This window comes from Hemicordylus capensis, chromosome 5 (assembly GCF_027244095.1).
Source record: "Hemicordylus capensis ecotype Gifberg chromosome 5, rHemCap1.1.pri, whole genome shotgun sequence".
Lineage (NCBI taxonomy): Eukaryota > Metazoa > Chordata > Lepidosauria > Squamata > Cordylidae > Hemicordylus > Hemicordylus capensis.
The window spans coordinates 79,047,867-79,070,347 of NC_069661.1; the positions used below are offsets into that span (position 1 = coordinate 79,047,867).

General features: G+C 41.5%; 1 protein-coding gene across 8 annotated transcripts in view; it reads right to left on the reverse strand.

Annotated features, from left to right (window-relative positions):
* Nucleotides 1–22,481, reverse strand: part of HPGD (15-hydroxyprostaglandin dehydrogenase) — a 115,190-nt gene that overhangs the window by 10,052 nt on the left and 82,657 nt on the right. For 6 of the 8 annotated variants that reach the window (XM_053254795.1, XM_053254789.1, XM_053254792.1 and 3 more), the window contains exons 3-5: nucleotides 22,042–22,148; nucleotides 8,226–8,322; nucleotides 1,012–1,088 (exon numbers count right to left, since the gene is read on the reverse strand). In XM_053254795.1, coding sequence (XP_053110770.1) covers nucleotides 1,012–1,088; nucleotides 8,226–8,316 — 168 coding nt within the window. In that variant the 5' untranslated portion in view covers nucleotides 8,317–8,322; nucleotides 22,042–22,148. Of the gene's footprint in view, nucleotides 1–1,011; nucleotides 1,089–8,225; nucleotides 8,323–10,150; nucleotides 10,265–20,070; nucleotides 20,170–22,041; nucleotides 22,149–22,481 lie in introns of those variants that run through there. The other 2 variants (XM_053254793.1, XM_053254794.1) reach the window with 2 other exon arrangements.

Below are 22,481 nucleotides of genomic sequence, written 5' to 3' on the forward strand. Positions count from 1 at the left end.
TGAAACTTTCTGCTCTTCCCAGAGTGGCTCCAAAGGCGCTCACACTTCTAGTCTCCCATTTAAATGCAATCAGGATGGACTCTGCTTAGCTAAGGGTACAAGTCATGCTTGCTACGACAAGACCAGCTCTCCTCTCCTGAGTCTGTGAAGACAATACTGAACCAGATGGACCAATGGTCTGACTCTGTGGTCAATGGTCTGTATAAGGCAGCTTCTTATGTTTCTATGAGGAGAGAATGAACTTGGCTCATTGTCTCTCTTCTTTGTCCTGGATTGATCCACTGACCAATCGAGTTGCTGATCATTCATCTAGATAATTATCATTTGCTAGTGAACATGTTCAGATCTCATGATCAACATTTGCCAATTTGTCAATGCAATACATATAAGGTAGGCAAATTTATATTTTTAATTTGACACTGAATAACCAAATAAGTTGGCCAGTTGCTACAAAAATGGTTTGTCAGAACTAATTTGGAGTTGTACCAAATAGCCTGTGCAGCAGGCTGTGCACTTTTCTTAGCACTTTATTCAAATGACCCAGGAGATATTTAAAAATTCAGATAATCTGATGATGCAAGTGACTTTTATTTTGTTCACACTCGTGTTAACTTGGAAAGAGGCAGCTTTTAGAATGGCAGTTGTCATAATTAGCAGCAGGAGAGCAACCATCCCTATGAAATCCAGCCTACATCCATCCAGTAGCTATTACGTTATGTCCCTTATGTTTCTTTTTGGATTGTGAATCCCTTGGGACAAGGAACTATTTTCTTATTTCTTTTGCCATGCAAACCATTTGGAGAGCTTTTTGTTGAAAAGTGTAATACATACATACATACATACATACATACATACATAATAAAATAGTGAAGCACACTGTTGCTTTGATGAGTCATATTCGGGTAACTAAGAATTAGATAATGCTACTATTGTTTATATTGAGATAAGTGAAAATGAAAGATTAATTTGTCTTTTGTGAAATTATGACAATTCTGCAGTTGTTCTACTCACAGCTATTGAACGTGTGAATCCAACTACTCCATGCTTTGAAGCACAGTAGACTGGTTGGTGTGCAACAGGCACAAGTCCTTAAACATTTGAAAGAAAAGAGATGCAAATATTATTTAAAATTCAACCTCAACACTGATAATGACAACATATGGAAATAAAAATCTGAATCTGCACAGGTTAACATCCCTGTCCTTATATTTTCATTTCAAAGTTTGAAATAATGGAAGAGAAAATGGATTAAAATAATCATAAAATAAAAATAATGGATGACAATAATGGTGCTGTTGAAACCGATCTGGAAAATAGCAGCACTATGGCTCAGCTATCCTGACCACCAGTTGTGCAAGCAGTGTCCCATTGTAGTTTCTCCCATTGTAGCAAATGGTTTCTCCCATTGTAGCAAATGGGAAAACTGCAGGAAAGGAATGCTGCCTGCACAACAACAGAGCCACTGCTTGCATGCCCATGGCGTCAGCTGCGCTGATGTTGTCTAGCCTCATTTCAACTGTGCATTATGGCAGCCAGTAATAATATTTTAAAGGCACAGTAGTGCCTGTATATTTAATGTGAAGTATAAAAACAGAGTCCTACTAATAAGCTATTTCTAATAAAACCCAAACATCTGCCCAAGCCACCTAAAATTTGGCACAAAGCAACTAAGTGATAAGCATCACTACCTGTCAGATTTTGGTACAGCTCTGTTCTGAAATGACCAAGTACAAGAGTTTGAAAATGGACCCCCAAGAAGTCTCTCCCCCCCCGCCACATGTAGAGGTAAAATTGTGCCGTAGAGTCAGTGTCAACTCCTGGTGACCACAGAGCCATATGGTTTTCTTTGGTAGAATGCAGGAGGGGTTTGCCACTGCCATCTCCCACGCAGTATGAGATGAAGCTTTTCAGCATCTTCCTATATTGCTGCTGCCCGATATAGGTGTTTTCCATAGTCTGGGAAACATACTAGCAGGGATTTGAATCAGCAACCTCTTGCTCAGTAGGCAAGTTACTTCCCCACTGCACCATTAGTGATTACCTATATTTGACAAATAGTAACTCCTGCCTTTTAAATAAACCCCCAAATTCAGGTCTATAGAGCAGTACAAGCTTTTGATGTTTTGAAAAAAAGAGGACTGACATCTCTCAGAGTGTTCACATTACTCAGGTAATGTCCAACTTGTTCTTTTAATTTCAATGGGACTACTCTGCATAATTTTATTGACATGCTAGCCACTGAATATTTCTTGAGTTATCAGCCTTTGAAATTCCCACTACAGCACAATAGTCAACTGAGGATACAAATCACAGCATATGTCAAATGGCCTAATTGATTCTTCCCAGAAGCAGAGGTGAACCTAGATAATTTTGAGGCCTGGACCTAAAGGCTGTTGGAAGCTCCCCTTCCCCTGTAAATTAAGCATCATCATGCTCTGCCGGGTGACCACACCGTCCAGAACAGACTAAAGAGGATTTGAGGGACCCCAGGGGCTGTGGAGGCCCTGGAATTCGGCCTCAAAGTCCAGGGGTAAGAGTGCCTCTGCCCAGAAGCATTTAGTTGTGTAGATCAGCTGAGCTACTGTAGCAGTCTAAGCTGTGTATCTAACTTGATCCTCATTCAGAACAGATTGTTGGCCTCCTGTGCCACTATTGTGTCTTTGGCATCTGCCTAATAATGCAGCTTATTAACAATACAGACCTTATTGCAGGCTTACTCCAGAGTAAGTCCTGCTGTTAATAAAATGAGGGAGGAAGAGAAATTAAAAGATCCCTGTAAAAATGGGGGAGAATAATGAAACCACTTTTTAAAATAGAGAGGGGGAGAAATAATGGAAATATCCTTTCAAAAATCGGGGGATATAGACAGATTTTTGTTTTAAATGTTTGTCCTGGGAAATAATGGGAATATCCTTTGAAAAATGGATGCAGCAGCCAATCCTACTTTAAAAGTGGGGCGAGAAACTCACCGCCCTTCCAACCAACTATGGACCTACAACTGACATTATTTGTGGCATCTCACAGGAGATTGGATGACATTTAAACAAAAATGCCAATAATGCCTCACCTTCTACTTTGGAAAGAAGGAGATAGTACACATTACTTAGGAGTCAGTGATTTAAAGGAGAGAAGTATACTTTTTGTATGCTTTGCCCTCTGTAAGGATGTTCATGGAACCGGTGGGGGCCGGTTCAAAGGCAGGAGGGGGTAACATTAAGGGCGGAGGAGGGTGCACTTACACCCCCCCCCCCCACGTTTCTGCCACTGGTGCTCTCTGTAAAACTGGTCTGGCAGGGCGGCAGCATACTTTACTGCCACCCCATGCTCTCCTTGGACCGGAAGTAACCAGAAGTAACCTGCATGTGTGTATATATTGGGCGTGTACAGTTGCACTTACTCATGTGCACGGTGGGGGAAAAGCGGTGGGGGAGAAGTGCACCCTCCCCTGCCCTTAAATATATCCTCCCGCCTTCGAACCAGCTTAACCGTCAGGTGTTTGAACCTGTTCGGAGGTCCGTAAAAGAGCCTTCAACAGGTTTGTACACATCCCTAGCCCTTTGTTGACAATTTTTACACTTTAGTACTTTGTGTTTTTGTCTATGGACACCACTAAGTGGTATCCTCTTTGTACCTTATCATTCATAGGTAGACAAGGTACAATGTAATGAAAAGAAATGCATGTTGTATATGCTCAGAGGCTGTGCCTTCTGAGCTTTTTAAATGTGCTTTGTAGAGAGCAGGCACAGAAAGAGACAGGCCCAAATAAGTGTGATTAAACATACCATAATTTTAGTAAAACAATACAAACGTAGCAACTTAATACGAGTTTGGGGTGGTATAAAAGTGAAACAAACAAACAAACAAACAAACAAACAAATAAAACCAGTGTGGAAGCATTAGCATTAATTATAATATCTACTTTTTAAAATTGCTAATACGTATTGGCATTGATAGCTACCTCAAGTGCACCTGGCTCTAATTCTTGAAGCACTTCCTTTCTCTAAAAATTTCCCCAGTTTACATAATCAAACTGCCAGAGCCAGACCATTAATTACAATGGAAATAAAGAAAATTATCTTCCAAGCTTATTTTATGCCAAACCAAATTAGAAATAAACCTTTATCTGTAAATATATTTTTCTCATTATTTACAAAATCTATGTAAAATGAATTTATAAGATGAAATGAATATTATATTTAAAAATACTGTGGACCTTCTTTTGGAATTATACATTTCATTAGTAAAAAAGAAAATATATGGCAATAATTAAGACAAAACATGTAGCTAGAATATATGCAAGAAGTGGCTTTTGTAAGATCTTTGCTGAATCTATATGTGCACCACACACACATTTTTTTAAAGGTAGGTTATATACCTGAATTTCTACACTGTTTATGTTGTGACTTTGTTTGAAATAAGCACTGCTTTCATTTATCTTTATGTTTGAAATTTCATATACTACAGTAAGTTTTAATGGAGTCTTAATGCAGAAACTGAGACTCTAGACTAGAACCAATTCTGGTTCTAGTCTGAATTCTGAATTCTGAAGCTATTCACAAGTTGAGGACAGTTCTTTCCTCTTTTCTTTTCAACTCTGCAGTTTATGGTTCTCATAAGTGTTGGCTGAAGAAAGCCCTATTCACTTTTCTGTGGTTTGTGTGATTAGTGATTTGAGCATCAGATTAAAAAAAAAATTTTTTTTTATTGGTATAACTTCCCATGTTTACTTGAACTGGAAATAATAATGTTTAATAGAGTCATAGTCTCAAGCTATGAATAACACCCACTACAAGAGAGAGGAAGTTCAAAGATAAGGCAGATTCCAAGTCCTTAACCTTCCATTATTAGCACCACTGCTGCACTGTGTGTCTACTTGTATGTCAGAATATATGACCCTTAAAAAGGAAATATAATGAGGCAAGTTGTACATATAAAAAAACTTTTTATCTCACTACTAGCTGTTTCCTTTATGTTGCAGGTCTTCCTCTAGATCACTACTACAAGAGATTATAATGACTAGACTGCTGTGCAAAGGTGCACTGTAGGTCTGGTCTGAAAATGATGTATTTCCAAGCTGCTAAATTTAGACAGCTAAGAGACTTCAATGCATTCCTAAAAGTCTCTCTCAAACAACTCAGATGTGGAACTTTTTACATAGGTTCTGGATTATTCCTGTATAGGGGATTAATCTTTACTATATTGCTAAAATATATTGAAAAAAAGTTTCCCCCCCTTTGATACTAGGCTATCAAGTCATAACAGCCTAATATATAGTATATTTATATATTAAGCTGTCAAGTCTGTTCTGGTCAATAATTCTGCATCACAGTACTAACCAACGTTGTTTAAACAAGTTTTCTAAGCCCAACAAGAATGTAGGACCCTGCTCTAAGGATTCTAGGAAATATTACCTAGCTAACAATGTCTGTGAAACTTATTCACATGTATACATTCATATAAACATTTTAAAAAGGCAAAAATTGAAATGCTACCACATGATCTATATAATCATTTCCCATAGACGTGCCTGTCCTAGATGCTTGGGGATGCATCCTGGCACTTCAAGGACCGCTGGGTGGCGGAGGTGCCGGATTGGCTGGGTGGCGGTTGGCCACTTGGGGAGGGAAGCAGCAAAGTGGAGAGGGAAGTAGGCAAGCAGCAAAGAGTTTGGCAGCAATAGACAGCAAGCAGAGAGGAAAGCGGGAGCCCTGAAGAGGAGGAAGGGCAAAGCTGGTGGGGAGAGGAGACTGAGGCTGGGGGGAGAACCAAGGCCTGGCCGTGGCAGAGAGGTGGTGGCGGGGTGAGGAGGCAGCTGGGCCGCCAGGAAAAGGAGGCTGGGGGGAGTGGGGTAGAAGTCTGGGGGAAGGGGTGGGGCAGAAGGCTGGGGGGGAGCAGACTGGGGCAGAAGGCTTGGTGCTAGAGGAGACTGGGGCAGAGGGTGGGGGGAGTCTACTGCTGCATAGATGCTCTGGACTGGGGCAGAAGGCTGGGGGGAGTGAGTGAGGCAGAAGGCTGGGGGGAAAGGAGTGGGGAGGAAGGCTTGGGCAGGGAGGGGAGTGGTGCTGAAAGTGGAAGGAGTGTACTACCACACAGATGCTCTGTGCGGGATCAGCTAGTTTTATTTAAAAACATGAAATTATTGACCAAGGTTTTCTAGGAATTTGGAGTGCATTGTCATCACTATGCTGACGATGCCTAGCTCTAGTTCTCCTTTCATCTAATGCGAATGTGTCAGTGTACATACTGAAAGGTTTTAAGTACCCTAAACGTAGTAATGAGCTGATTGAGCGCTAATAAACTGAGGTTTGATCCAGACAAGACTGCAGTATAGTTGGAAGTTGGTGCAGCTGAAAATGGAGATGGTAATCCTGTTTAAGATGGAGCTCCACTCCCCCTTAAGGAAAAGGCCCACAGCTTAGGGAAGCGCTTAGATTCACCACAGCTTTAAGAGACACTTTGATGTCATGTGGTCTCTATGGATCAAAATGTCTTTCACCAGCTTCAGCTGGTATACAGGTATATGCCTGAACCGCAGTTTGAAGAGCAGTCCGAGCACCTTTTGGGAGTGGTGTAGTCCTTATCTGCTCTCCGCTGCCCCATGCAGCTTCCTGCTGGGACAGCCCACGGCCCAAGTAACCCTGTGTGGCATCAGTACACACGGTGCCTGCTTATGGTGTGTGCTAGTGCCACCCCTGCAGGAAGCTGTATGGGGCGTCAGAGAGTAGGGATGTGCATGGAACTGGTTGCATGCTAGCAATTGGTTGTGTGCTAGCAAACTAGCAACTTCTTGGACCGGATTTGAACTGACTCGGCCTGGTCTGGCTTTGGGCTCGGGCAAACTGGATCCAGTCCAGTCCAGCCAATTTGCAGGCTGGTTCAGGAGTATATTTGTAAAGGGAAATCCAGCAAGCATTCCCCTTTACAAATAAAGGCAGATTCCCTAACATAAAGGTGAGGGGGAGTGAAAGTATTTTTTATTTTACACCAGTGGCAGTGGCAGTGGAGAATATCTGGAGGTGGGGGCTACTCAAAGCTCCCTGCCAGCCTCTCAAATGACAGCCCACACCTGCTGTGCCCAGTTCAGATCTCTGCACATGTGTGGAGGCCATTTTTGTGACATTATGCATGCCTCTACACATGCACAGAGGTCACGAAAATGTCCTCTGTGCATGTGCCCAAACTGGGTTGCAGTGGCTCAGGCTGTCATTTGAGAGGCCAGCACAGGGCTTGGAGGAGCCCCTGCCACTGTCCTCCACCTCCTCCAGAGACTCTTCCCTGCAGGCTTGAAATAAAATTCCACCTTATATTAGGGAATCCGCCCTTTACAAGCATATCCCAACCAATCTGCAAGCCGCTTCTCAGAACTGGGGGCCAGTCCAGTTCAAACCTGGACTGCCTGAACCAGGCTGGTTTGATCTGAACTACCTTTTGTATTGAGATGGCTTGCACATTCCTAGTGGAAAGCAGATAAGGACCTACCCTCCTCTTTCTTCGAGCTGCCCCATGCCACTTTCCAAAGGTGCTCAAATCACACTTTGGGCACATCCCTACTGGTATAACAGTTATGGCTTCTAATTGGGGGGGGGGGAGAAGAGAACATTCTACAGTCTTTTAAGCCTTCATAACATTTACATTGGATGACTGCAGTGTGTTATAACAGGAAGCTGCCTATGAAAAGCATCCAGACACTAAAACTGGTTCAAAATATGGTGGTTAATTCACTGAATGGCTTTTATTGCATTAGCCTTATTTAATCAGGGTTTGAACATTTTCATTGTCTTCCAGTCAGTGTCTGGATATTATTCACGGTGCTGTTTCCGACCTGTATGATGCTAGGAATCTTGGCTGCCTTCTTCATGTGGACCTGTCCAGTTAAGATCATGGCCAAGTTAAGATCATTTATTGAGGCCCTTCTCTAGGTACTCTCAGCTTCTTGGTCAGGTGGATGGCTAATAGGGACATAGAGTACTCTGTTAAAGCTCTCCTGTTGTGGAATTCCCTTCCCATATGTTTTCATCTGGCACCTCTTTTCAATATTTTTTATGTCTCACTGTTCTTTTTTCCAAAGCCTCTGGTGGACTTTAATCACTGCTGGTTTTTGTTTATCTGCTTGTAATGCTGATGTTTTTCATTGACATATTATGTAACCTAGCTTGGTTAATCATTTAAAGGGTAGAGAGATATACAATTTTAAAATAAATAAATAAAATACATAATGTTCTTACCTGCTAGTGAGGATATATTAACAATAACGCCACCGCTGCCTCCATTTTCTGTTTTCATATAATCTAGGCCAATATATGTTCCTCTAATCATTGAAATCTGATACAGGGGATGGGGAAAAAAGGAGGTACCAAACTTAGTACACATTGATGAATGTGTCTCTCTCTCCCCTTTCCTCTGTAAGAGGAATCATAGCCATCTGCCCTCAACCTGAATGTCTGCACACTTCTTAACATATATATTTGCTAGGGTTGCCAGGTGCAGGTGGTGAAAATAGTCAAAAACTGTCACCAAACAATTGGAAATAGTTGGTGCTGTTCACCAAAAAAGTCTCTAAAAAGTCTCCACTTTGCATTCAAAAACTGCATAATATTTTCATATGCTAAGTGCTATAATACACAGGTGAAACTTGGAAAATTAGAATATCGTGCAAAAGTCCATTAATTTCAGTAATGCAAATTAAAAGGTGAAACTGATATATGAGACAGACGCATTACATGCAAAGCGAGACAAAATAAGTCAAGCCTTAATTTGTTATAATTGTGATGATCATGGCGTACAGCTCATGAAAACCCCAAATCCACAATCTCAGAAAATTAGAATATTACATGGAACCAAGAAGACAAGGATTGAAGAATAGAACAATATCGGACCTCTGAAAAGTATAAGCATGCATATGTATTCAGTACTTGGTTTGGGCCCCTTTTGCAGCAATTACTGCCTCAATGCGGCGTGGCATGGATGCTATCAGCCTGTGGCACTGATGAGGTATTATGGAAGACCAGGATGCTTCATTAGCGGCCTTCAGCAATTCTGCATTGTTTGGTCTCATGTCTCTCATCCTTCTCTTGGCAATGCCCCATAGATTCTCTATGGGGTCAGGTCAGGCGAGTTTGCTGGCCAATCAAGCACAGTACACTGTATACTTTTCAGAGGTCCGATATTGTTCTATTCTTCAATCCTTGTCTTATTGGTTCCATATAATATTCTAATTTTCTGAGATTGTGGATTTGGGGTTTTCATGAGCTGTACACCATGATCATCACAATTATAACAAATTAAGGCTTGACTTATCTCGCTTTGCATGTAATGCGTCTGTCTCATATATCAGTTTCACCTTTTAACTTGCATTACTGAAATTAATGGACTTTTGCACAATATTCTAATTTTCCAAGTTTCACCTGTATGCATGCTTTGCTAAAAACAGGCTAATTTGAGAATAATTTGATAATTTGAGTTGTATTTCACTCCCTTTCCCCACACAGTTCAAACACCAGCCTTCCTCTGACTGGATAACAGAATCCCATGGGACAAATGGTACATTTTCTTTCCATTTTCAAGGAGGAGGGAAACCACCACAGAACCCTTTCCAAACAGTTCATTCAAACACTGTGAACTGTGCACGCTGGGGGTGGGGGACGTTTTCACTGGGAAAATCCACAGAGGCAGCAAAGGCTCTTGCATTGTATCATACCTGATCTGATCTGTCCCTTTTATGGTTGCTATTTTAAAGTAAAAATAACCCCCCAACTAGACACACTGAATGTCATATTTTGGCACTTAGAGCACAATGCAGCCAAAAGAAAGCACTTTCAAGTTCAATTAATTTCATGGGGAGAAATTTACTTAAATGCTAGCTTTCCCATTTAAAGACTACATTGTTATCTTAATGTATAATAGAATCCTTTATTTAAGAAGCAGTATTTTTTTACTTGTTCTTATTCAGTTGATTAATATTCCTTATATATGACAAACTGCTGTTTCAGCAGAATACCAGTGAAGCCTGAATGAACACATGAATAAAAATGTTGGTCAATCTATTTTGCAGCCAGTTTTTGCCTTTATTGGCTTATATCCAAAGTATCAAGGGTGAGCAAAATGACACTTCAATTTCTGTTGTGTGGAGAAGGTTTGCTAAAAATTTCACCTCTTGTGAAACTGATGTTCACTTCTGTCTGCAGTACCCTGTGCCATATCACTTCTGAGGCTTCTCTAACCCTCAGGATCAGCTTTTGGGGGGTGTTGGTGCTAGGGGCTGCAACAGAGAGAAGGTGCAGAAAGATGATTTCATGAGTTGAAATCGTGAGTTGAAACTTTTAATGAGTTGTTAGGATCTAAGCCATTGTTTGTATAACAATGTATAACAATAACAATTGTTTGTATAACAGCGTGGTGTAGTGGCTAGAGTGCTGGACTAGGACCAGAGCGACCCGAGTTCAAATCCCCATTCAGCTATGAAACTAGCTGGGTGACTCTGGGCCAGTCAATCTCTCTCAGCCTAACCTACTTCACAGGGTTGTTGTGAAGAGAAACCTAAGTATGTAGCACACCGCTCTGGGCTCCTTGGAGGAAGAGCGAGATATAAAATGTAAAATAAAATATTTTTTTAAAAGCAATTTACATATGATGTAAATGTTAAAAAAGGGAAACATTAATGTGTTGGCTGACCAGTTAATCGAGTGAAGCGTGCCTGAACAGTCTGTATACATTTAGCCTCTGTTTCCCTTTTAAAAATGCCTTAAAGCATTTCCATTCTCTATTGACAGCAGATTTGGTTTATATAGCTCTTAAATATAAAATGACAATCAGATTCAGTAAACTGAATCTGCAGTCCTTTAGAGCAGTGTTTCTCAAACTTTTTGGAGTCAAGGACCGCTAAATTATTCGTGCAGAGTTTCAAGGACCGCTACATTCTTCATGCGCAGTTTCCCGGACCAGCAGTTAGTAAAGGGGTTTCAAGTCTGTCTATCTATCTATCTGACTTCTATACTGCCCAAAACTTGCATCTCTGGGCAGTTTAGAATGAAAATAATATAAGCATTAAAATAATTAAATTTGGAATCTTTTGCAAACATGGAATATTAGGGGTTCTTAACCTTGGGTCCCTCAGTTAAACTCCCATAACCCCCAACAACAATGGCATTTGGCCATTATGGCTGGGGATTATGGGAGTAGAAGTCCACCAACGTCTGGGTACCCAAGGTTGAGAACCCCTGAATCTAAAAGCCTGGGTGAACAAATTTGTCTCCAGTATGTCTTCAGTATGTGCGGGGTGGTGGTGGAGGTGCTTCTGATTACTCAGTGGAGAGGGGATGTTGGGCCATTAGAAAAATTCAAAAGCTACATGGGGCCAATGAAAACAACATACAAGCAAGCCCCACTGATGCAAGAGGGAAACAGAGTTCCCTCTCAAGGCGCCTCGACCACAACAGGCAGCTGGGTTTCAATCAACCAACCTTTGGCTGCAAACAATGAGCATGCAAGAACCAGCAGCCCTTCAAGTGGCGCCCACTGCCATACCTTTTCCTCCATGCCCCTGCACCGCATACAGTTTGAAGCTGTAAAGATAGGGAATAAGATAGCTGTAGGAAGATCTCAGCAGCACATGGAGGCAAGGCACAAGAAGGGTCCCATGCTTCCGTGATACTCTTCCTCTTCCATGCCATGTGCAAAATTGAGGAAGTGAGTGCCTTGATTTCAGTTGGGGGGGGGGGGGGTTGACTCCCAGTCAGGGACCGGCACTCAGCCCTTCGGGGACCGGCAGCGGTCCAGGGACCGGTGGTTGAGAAACACTGCTTTAGAGGGTAGCTGACATTCAGACAATGTTGCAGACATGTGATAGGGAACAAGTGATTTTGCCAATCTCTCATTCCCTGTGCAGCCCACTGTTCCTCCTAAAATACATATCCCTGAAGCTGTGTGGGGTAAGCAATGGGGGATGGTTGTTTGCAGGCTTGATGAAAGCATCTAGCTATTAAGAAAAGGAAGCTTGACTGGATGGACTAGGTGGTCTGATCCAGCAGGGCTCTTCTTGTGTTCTAAATAATGTTTTAAAATGCTTACAGGAGCATAGATTACTTGTATATAAATATCTACTATACCACAGATAGAGCTATTTTCTTTGAATTCTGCATTTATTTACAATTGAGGCCATATGACACCACTTGGCTATTTCCTGGAGTTAATTGATTTGTGTTCAATGCTGGTTGTGTCCTAATACTAGTTTGAGAAAGAGAGTAGTATTGCAATATTTTTCATATGAGGGCTCTGATTGTGGAAATGTCCTCAGGCACTGTTTCCATTACTGCTTGGACCCATATCTCTTAAACACACATGCAACTAATGTCATCTCCGTGGCTGGAGCATTAAATCAGGCATTCTAAACTGGGGGAATTAGTCAGGTGTTAGAAAGGTGTCCTTTCTGCAGCCGACTTTACTAGCCAGGGATGCAGGCTTACCATCTGTCAGCCATCTGTAGATTGACTAAATTAGCAAGAAATTAGAATGAATAACTTTTAATCAGGTCTGAACATTAAAAAATCACCACAGAAAATATCCTAGAGGGACAACAGAATTAGGAAGTAATGGCTTTTAAAAAGAAAAATACAAGTTTTATTAAAAGGGAACAACACAATCATGAAGGTGTGAGTATTGACTGCAGTAGCAGAATTGAAGGCTGCCCAATGGAGGGAGGAGAAGCATGAGTTGATTAAAGTTAGGCCTTGAAAAAGAAAAGGGAGGAGGGAGGAGAGAGGAAAAGGGAAGAAAACGAGACAAAGAGCAGTGTATACTTCTCCTTAATATGCTGAGTCTGATGTAAAGGGACTGAATCTTACATGTGTCCGTAAGAAAAGGAAAGCATCCAAGGCTACCAGGCTGGCACTTTGATCCAAGGGTCTAATACATCTGGGTCCAGGGTGAGTTTAGGCATGGTGTGTGCCCTAAGATGGGCCCAAGGAGCAAGGGAGAGTGAAACGGAAGTGCTTAGCTGAGGGCTCCAGAGTAGTGTCCAGAGCATCCTCCAGCAAGCCCACATCCGAAAATATACAGAGAGCAGGGGAGGTGCAGAGGCAGGAACTCAGCTGGGAGTCCCAGAGAAATCATCTTGCAGAGTGTATTCCAGCAATTCTGAAAGCACACTGGAGCTATTTAGGGTAATTACAGGAATATGGGGCAAAAAGCCCTAAAAAATGGGAGATCCTAGGTGGAAATATTCTGGGACTCAAAAGATAGAAGGTAGGTATGCTTATATTTTATTGAGGGTGTGTGGTCAGAGAAGTTGAGAGGGTGATTGAGCAGTTTGGTAGGAGCACAAAGGCAAGGGGATTCTGGGTGTGCCAATTCAATAAAAAGTGAGAAATTGTTTTAAGGTAGGCTCAGCTTGGTCCCTTTTGATTGTCCCAGAACCCCTACTTGGTTGGTTTACAATTTTACCTCATCTAACGTGCACTAGAGTTGGGTGCAGATATTTCCCTTCCCAGGCTCAAAGCACAAGCTCCTGCCAATGTGACCATCTTGCTTGCCTGAAATGGTGGCTGCCTTCCAGATAAGAAGTTTTGGTTTATGGGACCATTTTGCTGGGCTGAGAAAGAGGCCAAGTACCAAGGTGGATGGGGATGCTCCAATAACATGCTGTTGCTAATAATTGCTGCAGTGAAGTGGAAATGCAAAATTCAGTCTCAAATCCTATGAAGCACGTTTGATCAAAACATAAATGTCTGATGAATACAGAAGGAACTGCCTTATGCTAAGCCATACCACTAGTTCATCTAATACATTGAGCCTCTTCTCACAATCCATGAGAAGGGTTCCAGAGCGGGCTGCAGGGAAGGCGGGTTAAACCTACCTTCCCTGCAGATTATCAAGGTGCTGTTGCTGGGCACACTCCTAGCGCGCCTAGATGATTCACCACACACCAAGTCAGCAGGGAGGGTTGAGGGCCAGGATGTATTGTCCCAGCTCCCAGAAGTACTGTGATGCACCTCACAAGTACGCGATGCATCATGGGGATCCCCCTTCCCCTACCCAGGCTACATGCAATCTGGCAGCCATGGCTGCAAGCAGACACGGCTGCCGGACGATCAGAAAAATGGGAGCTCTCACTCCCTTAACCACATTTTCAAGGGTGGTTATATAGGCAGGTTTGCAGCTGTGTTGCTGCCGGGATTGGCCTGATCCCAGAGGTTAAATGGCAAGTGCAAAACTAGGTTGGGCTCCCTTAGCCCGTTTTTGCATGTGTGTGTGAACAGCATCACAAACTTATAAGGCAACAGCTCTTTCAGACTTCAGGGACAGGGCTTCCTTGAATAGCAGATTTGAGATCCCTTTTAATTTAATTAAGAGAGCCAGCATGGTGTAGTGGTTAGAGTGCTGGACTAGGACCGGGGAGACCCAAGTTCAAATCCCCATGAAGCCATGAAGCCATGAAACTAGCTGGGTGACTCTGGGCCAGTCACTTCTCTCTCAGCCTAACCTACTTCACAGGGTTGTTGTGAAAGAGAAACTCAAGTATATAGTACACCGCTCTGGGCTCCTTGGAGGAAGAGCAGGATATAAATGTAATAATAATAATAATAATTGGTGGGGCCACAATTAAACCAGATATTGAAGCTATTCCCACGATCAACAGAAAGTAGGCTCCCTTTCCATTGATCGTGGGCTCCCTTTCCATTGATCGTGGGAACCACCGGGCTTGCGAGCAAGTGCAAGCGAGTGCTCCGTTAACCTCATTTCGTTGCTCGTGTGTTGCGTAGTACATGGCAACAAACCCCTGCTAACTTGGCAAAGAGGCACCTTTTAACGTGGTGATTCTCTTTATTTAGCAGGGGGAAAGTAACTGGCCCTCTCCACCCCCAGCACAGTACCTCCAGTGACTGTTGCTGGTGTCTATCTTATGTTTCTTTTTAGATTGTGAGCCCTTTGGGGACAGGGATCCAACTTATTTATTTGTTATTTTTCTGTGTAAACCGCCCTGAGCCATTTTTGGAAGGGAGGTATAGAAATTAAATAAATAAATAAATAAATAAATAAATAAATAATAACCTGAGATTTAACGCAATCCTAATCACACCTGTTTCCTTGAATTCAGTAGAACAGATTTCTGATTCCCTGAATGAGAAGGTATGCTTAAAATTAGTCTGTATGATATAAGACTTAAGAAACTCATAGTACGGTGAAAAACTATCTAATGTAAATAGGACATTAGTACCCAGGAGGAAAGTCACAATTCTTATGCCAATAATATACTGACATTGTTAGATTTATTATGTAATTATGCATTAGATGTTCTCAGAGTTTTCAGATGTTCCTTACCATCTGTGTTTTCTAGTGCTATCCTACTAGACATTAGACTATCTTCTCCCCTATCCTTCCTCTTCTTCTCAAAAGTGTTTGAAAAGCTTATTTAAACTATAACGCATTCTGGTCTTAAAGACTACACCCACTTCAGTATTTGTTTTGGTTTATAATATTGTGTATTTTGCTGGTTATTGCCTTTGTACCTTGTACTAGTACTGTACTGGTTATTGTGCCTTTGTGACAATGGCCCTATTTTGATTGGAAACCACCCCTCACTATTCCTTTTGATTAATGCTTTATATACAGAAGGAGTATCAAAAGTAAATCATCATATGATAATAATGGATCATCCTAATGAGGCAGGGGAGCACCAAAGGAGGTAACTTGGGTTGCTCCTCTCCCGCTCTGCCTGAGAGCTTCACTGCCTGCAAGTTTGTCAGGTAACTGTGCAGCTCTACCAGACAAATGGCCAGCCTACAGGCATCATGGTTCTCAGGCAGGGCAGGAAAGAGGGGAGCAACCTGAGCTACTGCCAGAAAGCAGAGGCAGCTGCGCCTCCTTTGGTACCCTCCTGGTTTGTTAGGACAAGCTGCTGCTACAACAACAACAACAACAACTATTTATATACCGCTTTTCAACAAACATTTCCAAAGTGGTTTACATAGAGAAATAACAAATAAATAAGATGGATCACTGTTCCTCCAAGGGCTCACAATCCAAAAAGAAGCATAAGATAGACACCAGTAACAGTCACTGGAGGTATTGTGCTGGGGATGGATAGGGCCAGTTACTCTCCCTCTGCTAAATAAAGAAAATTACCACATTTAAAAGGTGACTCTTTGCCCAGTTAGCAGGGCAACTGGCATATAATACTTCATGGAGGCCAACAGGTTTCAGTGCTGTGACAAAAACATCCTGCTTTTTTCTGAATTATATACCACTATTTCTTCTTCACCAGGTCCAACAGCTGAACTGCAGTGTAGTTTGTCACACTATCCAAACAGCAGTGTAGGAGAAGAATAAAAGTGAACTGAATCAGGCCCCTACTATCATGGATAAAACGATAATTGATACTGATAATGGTTTGGATTCTCTTTATTGGGTCACTACATGTAACAATGTTAGACAACTGTGTGCTAGGGACAAGGGCTGAGTAGCTGCATGACCCTGAGTATTAGACTGATGCAGCTCAACAGTACTCCAAATTGCATCTTTTGCTGCCACTCTGTAAGCAGCAATGAACTGTAATTGCTCCAGCTTGTGAACTGGTGAAGAAAACCAACGACTGGATCATTTTGATACATATTTATATGAATATATAATGATACATATTTTTTAAATTCTGTGCATCATTGGGCTTAAAAAGAACTTCACATAGGTTTAAATAAATTGGCCTGTTTTCCAATCTATGTATGTCTGAAATCCTATTAATATGTACCTGGATGTAGGCCACATTGAGCTATGCAATTTCTAAGACTGAGCTGCAAGTCTTGTCTTGAAGAAGGCAAAATATTTATACATTTTACTAATTAATATTCTATTACTATTCTTATTTCTATACTAATTAATAGTAATATTGTATTATTTCAAATAAATAAGATGCACATGTCCCATCACATTATGGTGAATGTTATAACATTGTGGGATATGTATAACAAATTCAAGCAGATTGAAAAGCTTTAATCTGCAAAATGCTAAACCAGAATATATGGACTGAACTCAGTTTAGACCAGGGCTGCACAACTCAAATGCCCTGGTGGGCTGGAACCAACCACGACATGGTATTTGAGGGCTGAGGTCAATTTTCAGCACATCAGTACATATATAAATGAAAGCAGTTATTTGTTACGGGTGGATCTTTTCCCTTTGTCAAGGGACCCACAATTTTAGCGACAGATAGTTGCCAGAAAATAGTCCCTGTTCCTGCTCCTGTTCAGTCACTGTAACTGACCTAAAGGGTGATTGTCCGCCTTTCTAGGGTGCTGTAGTTGTAGGATATTTCTACCTGTGGGCCAGCAAAAAAGTCCCCGTGGGCCAGATCTGGTCCCCGGGCCTTATGTTGTGCAGGCCTGGTTTAGACCTACCAACTTAGCTTAGACCTATTATTAATTAGTTATAGTCTGTAGAAAAAATATGAATAAAGGAGTCTGTTATAACTCTTACAAGATAGTCATGACATTTGTGACATCTATATTATATCACATTCACCCTAGCCCTGGCAGTGCACAGAGCATGCTGCACACTGGCCTTCAGCCCCCCTTCCCTCCCCCCAGCACCTATTGAGGGTGTGGTCTTTTACCCCATTGATGCCAGAAGAGGGGGAAATCCCCCCCGCCCACTGATCTGGGCAGAGGTGGGATTCTTTCATCTACTTCCCTTCCCTGAGCTACCACTACTCTTCCTCCTTCTCCTGCTTTACCCCCTGCCACTTCCTTGCTTTTGAAAAAAAGCTGAGAACAGGGAGCAGAAGAAAATGCTTAGAATTAGACTTCCTTCAATTCCCTGTCCCCTTCCCTTTCAAAATCCAGGGAATGGAGAAAAGAGATGACAGGACAGGCAGCAGCACTGCTACTACTAGGTAAGACAAATGCTGGCTGGAGAGGCACAATGCGGCAGCCAGCAGAGGTGGCATCAAGAAAGTGCAAAGTGTCCGCTTCTGCTTCTGTTAACTTGCCACCTGTGGCAGCCACCTCACCCCACCTCATTGGCTGTTCTGAAGAACTCTCCTTGCTGTGAAAGACTTCCCATTCATTTTAATGGGAAAAACAATTATGTGGACAAAAAAGATATACAAAGACTGCTCTGTTCCATTGAAGTGAATGGGTTCTATATAAGTACATCAGAGAACGCAGGCTCTGGATCAGGGCACATACTTTACTCTTTAAAAAATAATTAGCTGTCTGTTAATGCCTGATTGAACTCATGAGGGAAGCCATTCATAGAAGGTGGAGTGTTTTCTCACCAAGTGAGACTTTGTGCTCGCTAATCTGTTAATTAATGTTTAACTGAGCAATATTGATAGGGGTGTAACGCAACTGCAATTGAACTCTGGCATGTAAAACCTGCCACATATGAAAAGTTTGTGATGACTTTTGCATTATTGTTTCAAGTGCATTTTGAAAACTTGTTATTTAACAGATAAGCCGAAAGTGAGCTTCTCCTTTAAAGCCACAAACCTGGGTACACTCTCATTGAACTCAGGAGGAGCTGAAATTAGTAATTACTATGGATCAGATTGTACTGCGAGGCACCTGCATTATAGCAAAGATGAGACAGCATGATCATATTTCTGTTGAATCAAATAAATAAATAAATAAATAAATAAATAAAATAATTTTTAAAACTTTGTTAGCCACATCATCATCATCATCATCATAATAATTATTATTATTATTATTTAGTTTTTACTTGATGTTTTAATGCTGTGTTGTGAGCCGCCCGGAGAGAAATTTGTTATGGGGTGGCTAACAAAGTTTTTAAAATTATTATTATTATTTTAAAAATACAATACAAAACAATTTTAAAGCTTTTTAAAAAGAAGTAAATTATAAAAATCAAATTTAAAAGTCCTGAGTGAACAAAAAGGTCTTTACCTGGTGTCTAAAAGAACAAAGTGCTGAAGCCAAGTGAACCTCACTGGGGAAGCTATTCCATAAATGGGGTGCAACCACCAAAAAGGCCCTCTCTTTAGTAGCCACCTGCCTTGCCTCAAGTATGAGCCACTTTCAATGGGATACTCTTCCAAATAAGTGGAAGTGGATTCATCAAGCATATAATCATGCTGTCTTACTTTTGCTGTAATGCAGGCTCCCTGCAATACAATCTGATCCATAGTAATTACTAATTTCAGCTCTTACTGGGTTCAGTGGCACTTACTCCAAATAACTTTGCAAAGGACTGTAGTCTTAAAAAGGCTAGAGAAATCCTAGCTGTTCTCAGTAGCGAAGGAGCCAATATAGCTGGAAGAGTAAGACAGAAGAAGTGTAGTTTGGCAACCACAGCGACACTTCTTTCCTGGATTATTTAAGAAGCTGGCACTGTAGTAGAAGCTCAAGGATATACAACAGTCACAATTTGTTTATGACAGGACAGTGAACAGTTTTCATGCCCTATGCATTTACTTCTGTTGTACCAAATAATGAAACTCTTCACGCAATCACACTAACCCAGGGTTAACAGATCATATGAACCAGGGCTCGGCTCACAAACCTGGGCTTGCCAAAACCAGGTGACCCTGAAAATAATCCTGGATCTTAACCAGTAGGGGCCACAGTACCTGGGTTTGTTGATTGTCTGCTTCCCGGTCCATTTTTTAGTTTTGGCAGCCACCCACCATGTTGTCCAGAGATGGCTGAAGCTGCTAGGGCCGTGAGCAGGGAAGGTGCCATTCTGCACACAGCTCTCTATGATCCCTTGCCCAAAATGGCTTGAATGGGGCTTGCCCCACCCCTTCCTCCTTGTGGCCCTTTAGAGTGCGGCTTCTCCTGGCAGCATGGTGTGTTGTGGGGCAATTCCCCCAATTGTTGGAGACGCCTCCCCCAACATATTAGACCCAGAGGTACCAACTCAGAAGTATATGGAATTCAGGCCTGTGTCTGATTTCATTTTATATTAAGAAATGAATTAATGCCTGGACTCAGGGTGAATTGACACCCCAGATCTCAACTGGTCTGTGAGGGAAGAGGCGATCCAGCATTGTATTGTGAAATGGGTACTCAAGGAAGCACAAAAGCCAGGCCAGAACAATCCAAATGCTAAAATGTGACTCACTATCAGATAATGTCTGTGGAAGAGGCTAGAGGCTGATCTCCCCTCTCCTGTTGCAAGAAGTCCATGTTAATCCTTGTCAATGATTGACTCAATTGCTCTCTATAGAAATTCAACATAGGTAGATGCATACAAAGAAAACACCTATAGACTTTAATTCTTACTTTACTAACACTTTAACACCTTTTTGGGATCAGGCTAGCAAATCTGGGACAAGAGAAGATGCCCATTTGCAGCTCAGAGATGCAGATTTGCTTTGGGCAATGTCCCCCCCCCCTTCTAAGCTCACAGCTTACAGAAGATGGGATTCAGATCTCTCTGGACTGGCCAATATCCTGAATAATTAAAAGACATTATCCAGAAGGTAACAGCTTTGTCACCCTTTTGGGGACCCAAGAAAAGATGAGGAGATGTGAATAGACTCTATGAGAGATCAAAGGAAAATACAACTATAAAGAATGAGGCTAATACTGGACAGAGAGCAAGCAGTCTTGTGCCTACACGCAATCTTCTGCCTACAAGCAAGACTTGCTCATGAGTCATCCAAGAGTTTGCTGCCCAAGCCGCAGGGCTAGAGGCAGGAACTCTGTCCATGGACAGGAACTATCTGTGACTTCCACTGCGCAGTGAGAAGTCAAGACTTCCCCAGACATGGTGCTCTGACTCTCAGCCGTGCTCTGAGCAAACTGCATACTTGATCTAAAAGCTCCTGTCTCCAGCCAAAAGCTTCTCTCCTTCAGCTGAAAGCTCCACTGTTCTCAAGCCTCTGATCTGGGTAATATGCTGCCTCCACAAGCCTTGGATCCCTCCATCCTTTCCCCTCCTTCTCCTCCCCCCCCTTTCCCTCTACTAATTCCTGATCTCCCCAACCCATGCCAGTCCTCAACCTTCCTTACCGCCCCCCTTTTTCCGTCTATATCTGAATTATATTAGGCTTTAGGAAGATTTAATACACACACATATGTTAGTTAGGAACATTGGGTGAATATTGTTGCTGGCTAGGTTTGAAATACTGTTAGTAATATTGATAGAATGTTCTGCTTTCTGCTCAGCTAGATTGATGTTATTCTTTTATACTCAATAAAGCCCATTGAATCATTTAGGATTGGTTTGATCTCCTTTCTTCCTTGCGCCCAAATCCTACATGGTCACTATATAAAAGAACTTGGTCACTTGGTGACACTATGAGACAGGCCTAATTTTGTATGCTAGCTAATGAGCATATTTAGTATATAAATCAGGCCTGGACCACAACACAATTCCCAAGTGTATTTCTGTGCTCATATGCAAGTAGGGTTAGTATAGCCCAGTGGCAGCTGTTTCTGTGTGAACAGTTTGAACTGACGACTCTTCCAAGCCCCAAACCACCACTCTCTGATCGCGTGTAGAGACTCAGTGTATTTCAGCCAACTGAACAATTTTAAAAAATCTTGTAACGACTATCTGCTGGTAATTGATTTAACAGCCTGATGGTAGTGATGGTCATATACAAATGCCTGTATAAATATAAGGACACCAGCAGCAATCACCGTTGATTGCTGTAACATCTCACAACTGTTTTCTAAGTCTGGATCATAGTAGCAAAAACAATGCATAATGGTAAGTTTGATCATATATGATTTAGAGGTAACTGAACATGATGGCATGTTTGTTCAAATAGCTTCTGCTTTTTTAAATTTTGGATTCATTGAAAAAGTCAGCACTTGGAAATAATGTCCATTAACACTGCAGTTCTAAATATGCTTGTGAATAAGTCCCATTCAATCCAGAATTTATTTCTAAATGAAGATGCATATGATCAGGCTGCATAGTTCTTATATTTACTAAAAAAACACAGCCACAAAAATAACTTTCTTTCTCTAAATTCTTGCACACATCTCTTAGACTTTCGTTTTTAAGACTGGTCACCTTAGAAAACAGATACTTTTTTTAAAAAAGTTGCATGTAAATATTTAATGTATGAATTAAACTTACCAAGTTAATTTGTACTGTGACTTCCCAGTTTTTTTCATTATTCACTCCAGCATTGTTGACTAAAATATCCAACTTTCCAAAATGCTGAACTACCTTCTTAAATGCATCTACAAATTGATGGGGTGGGGGTGGACACAAACCATACAATTCAATATAATAGAATGATGGCAATGATACAATCGCAATTATGAATTTTGCTTATGGAACAAAATTGAATACATAAGATCTATAAGGACAAAAATATAAGATGCTCCAAAATCTTTATTAAGACTTGCTTTATATTGTAACCTTTGTATTGTAACAAAAGTAAAATAAATTGATTTAATTACTTGAAATGGAACAGATCCAGTTGGTATTTTAAGTAGCCTTTATTTAACTTCTGAATTAGTTGAGCATACTCATAACCTTGCTGAATCTTTTTAGAACAAATAGCTTTTCAG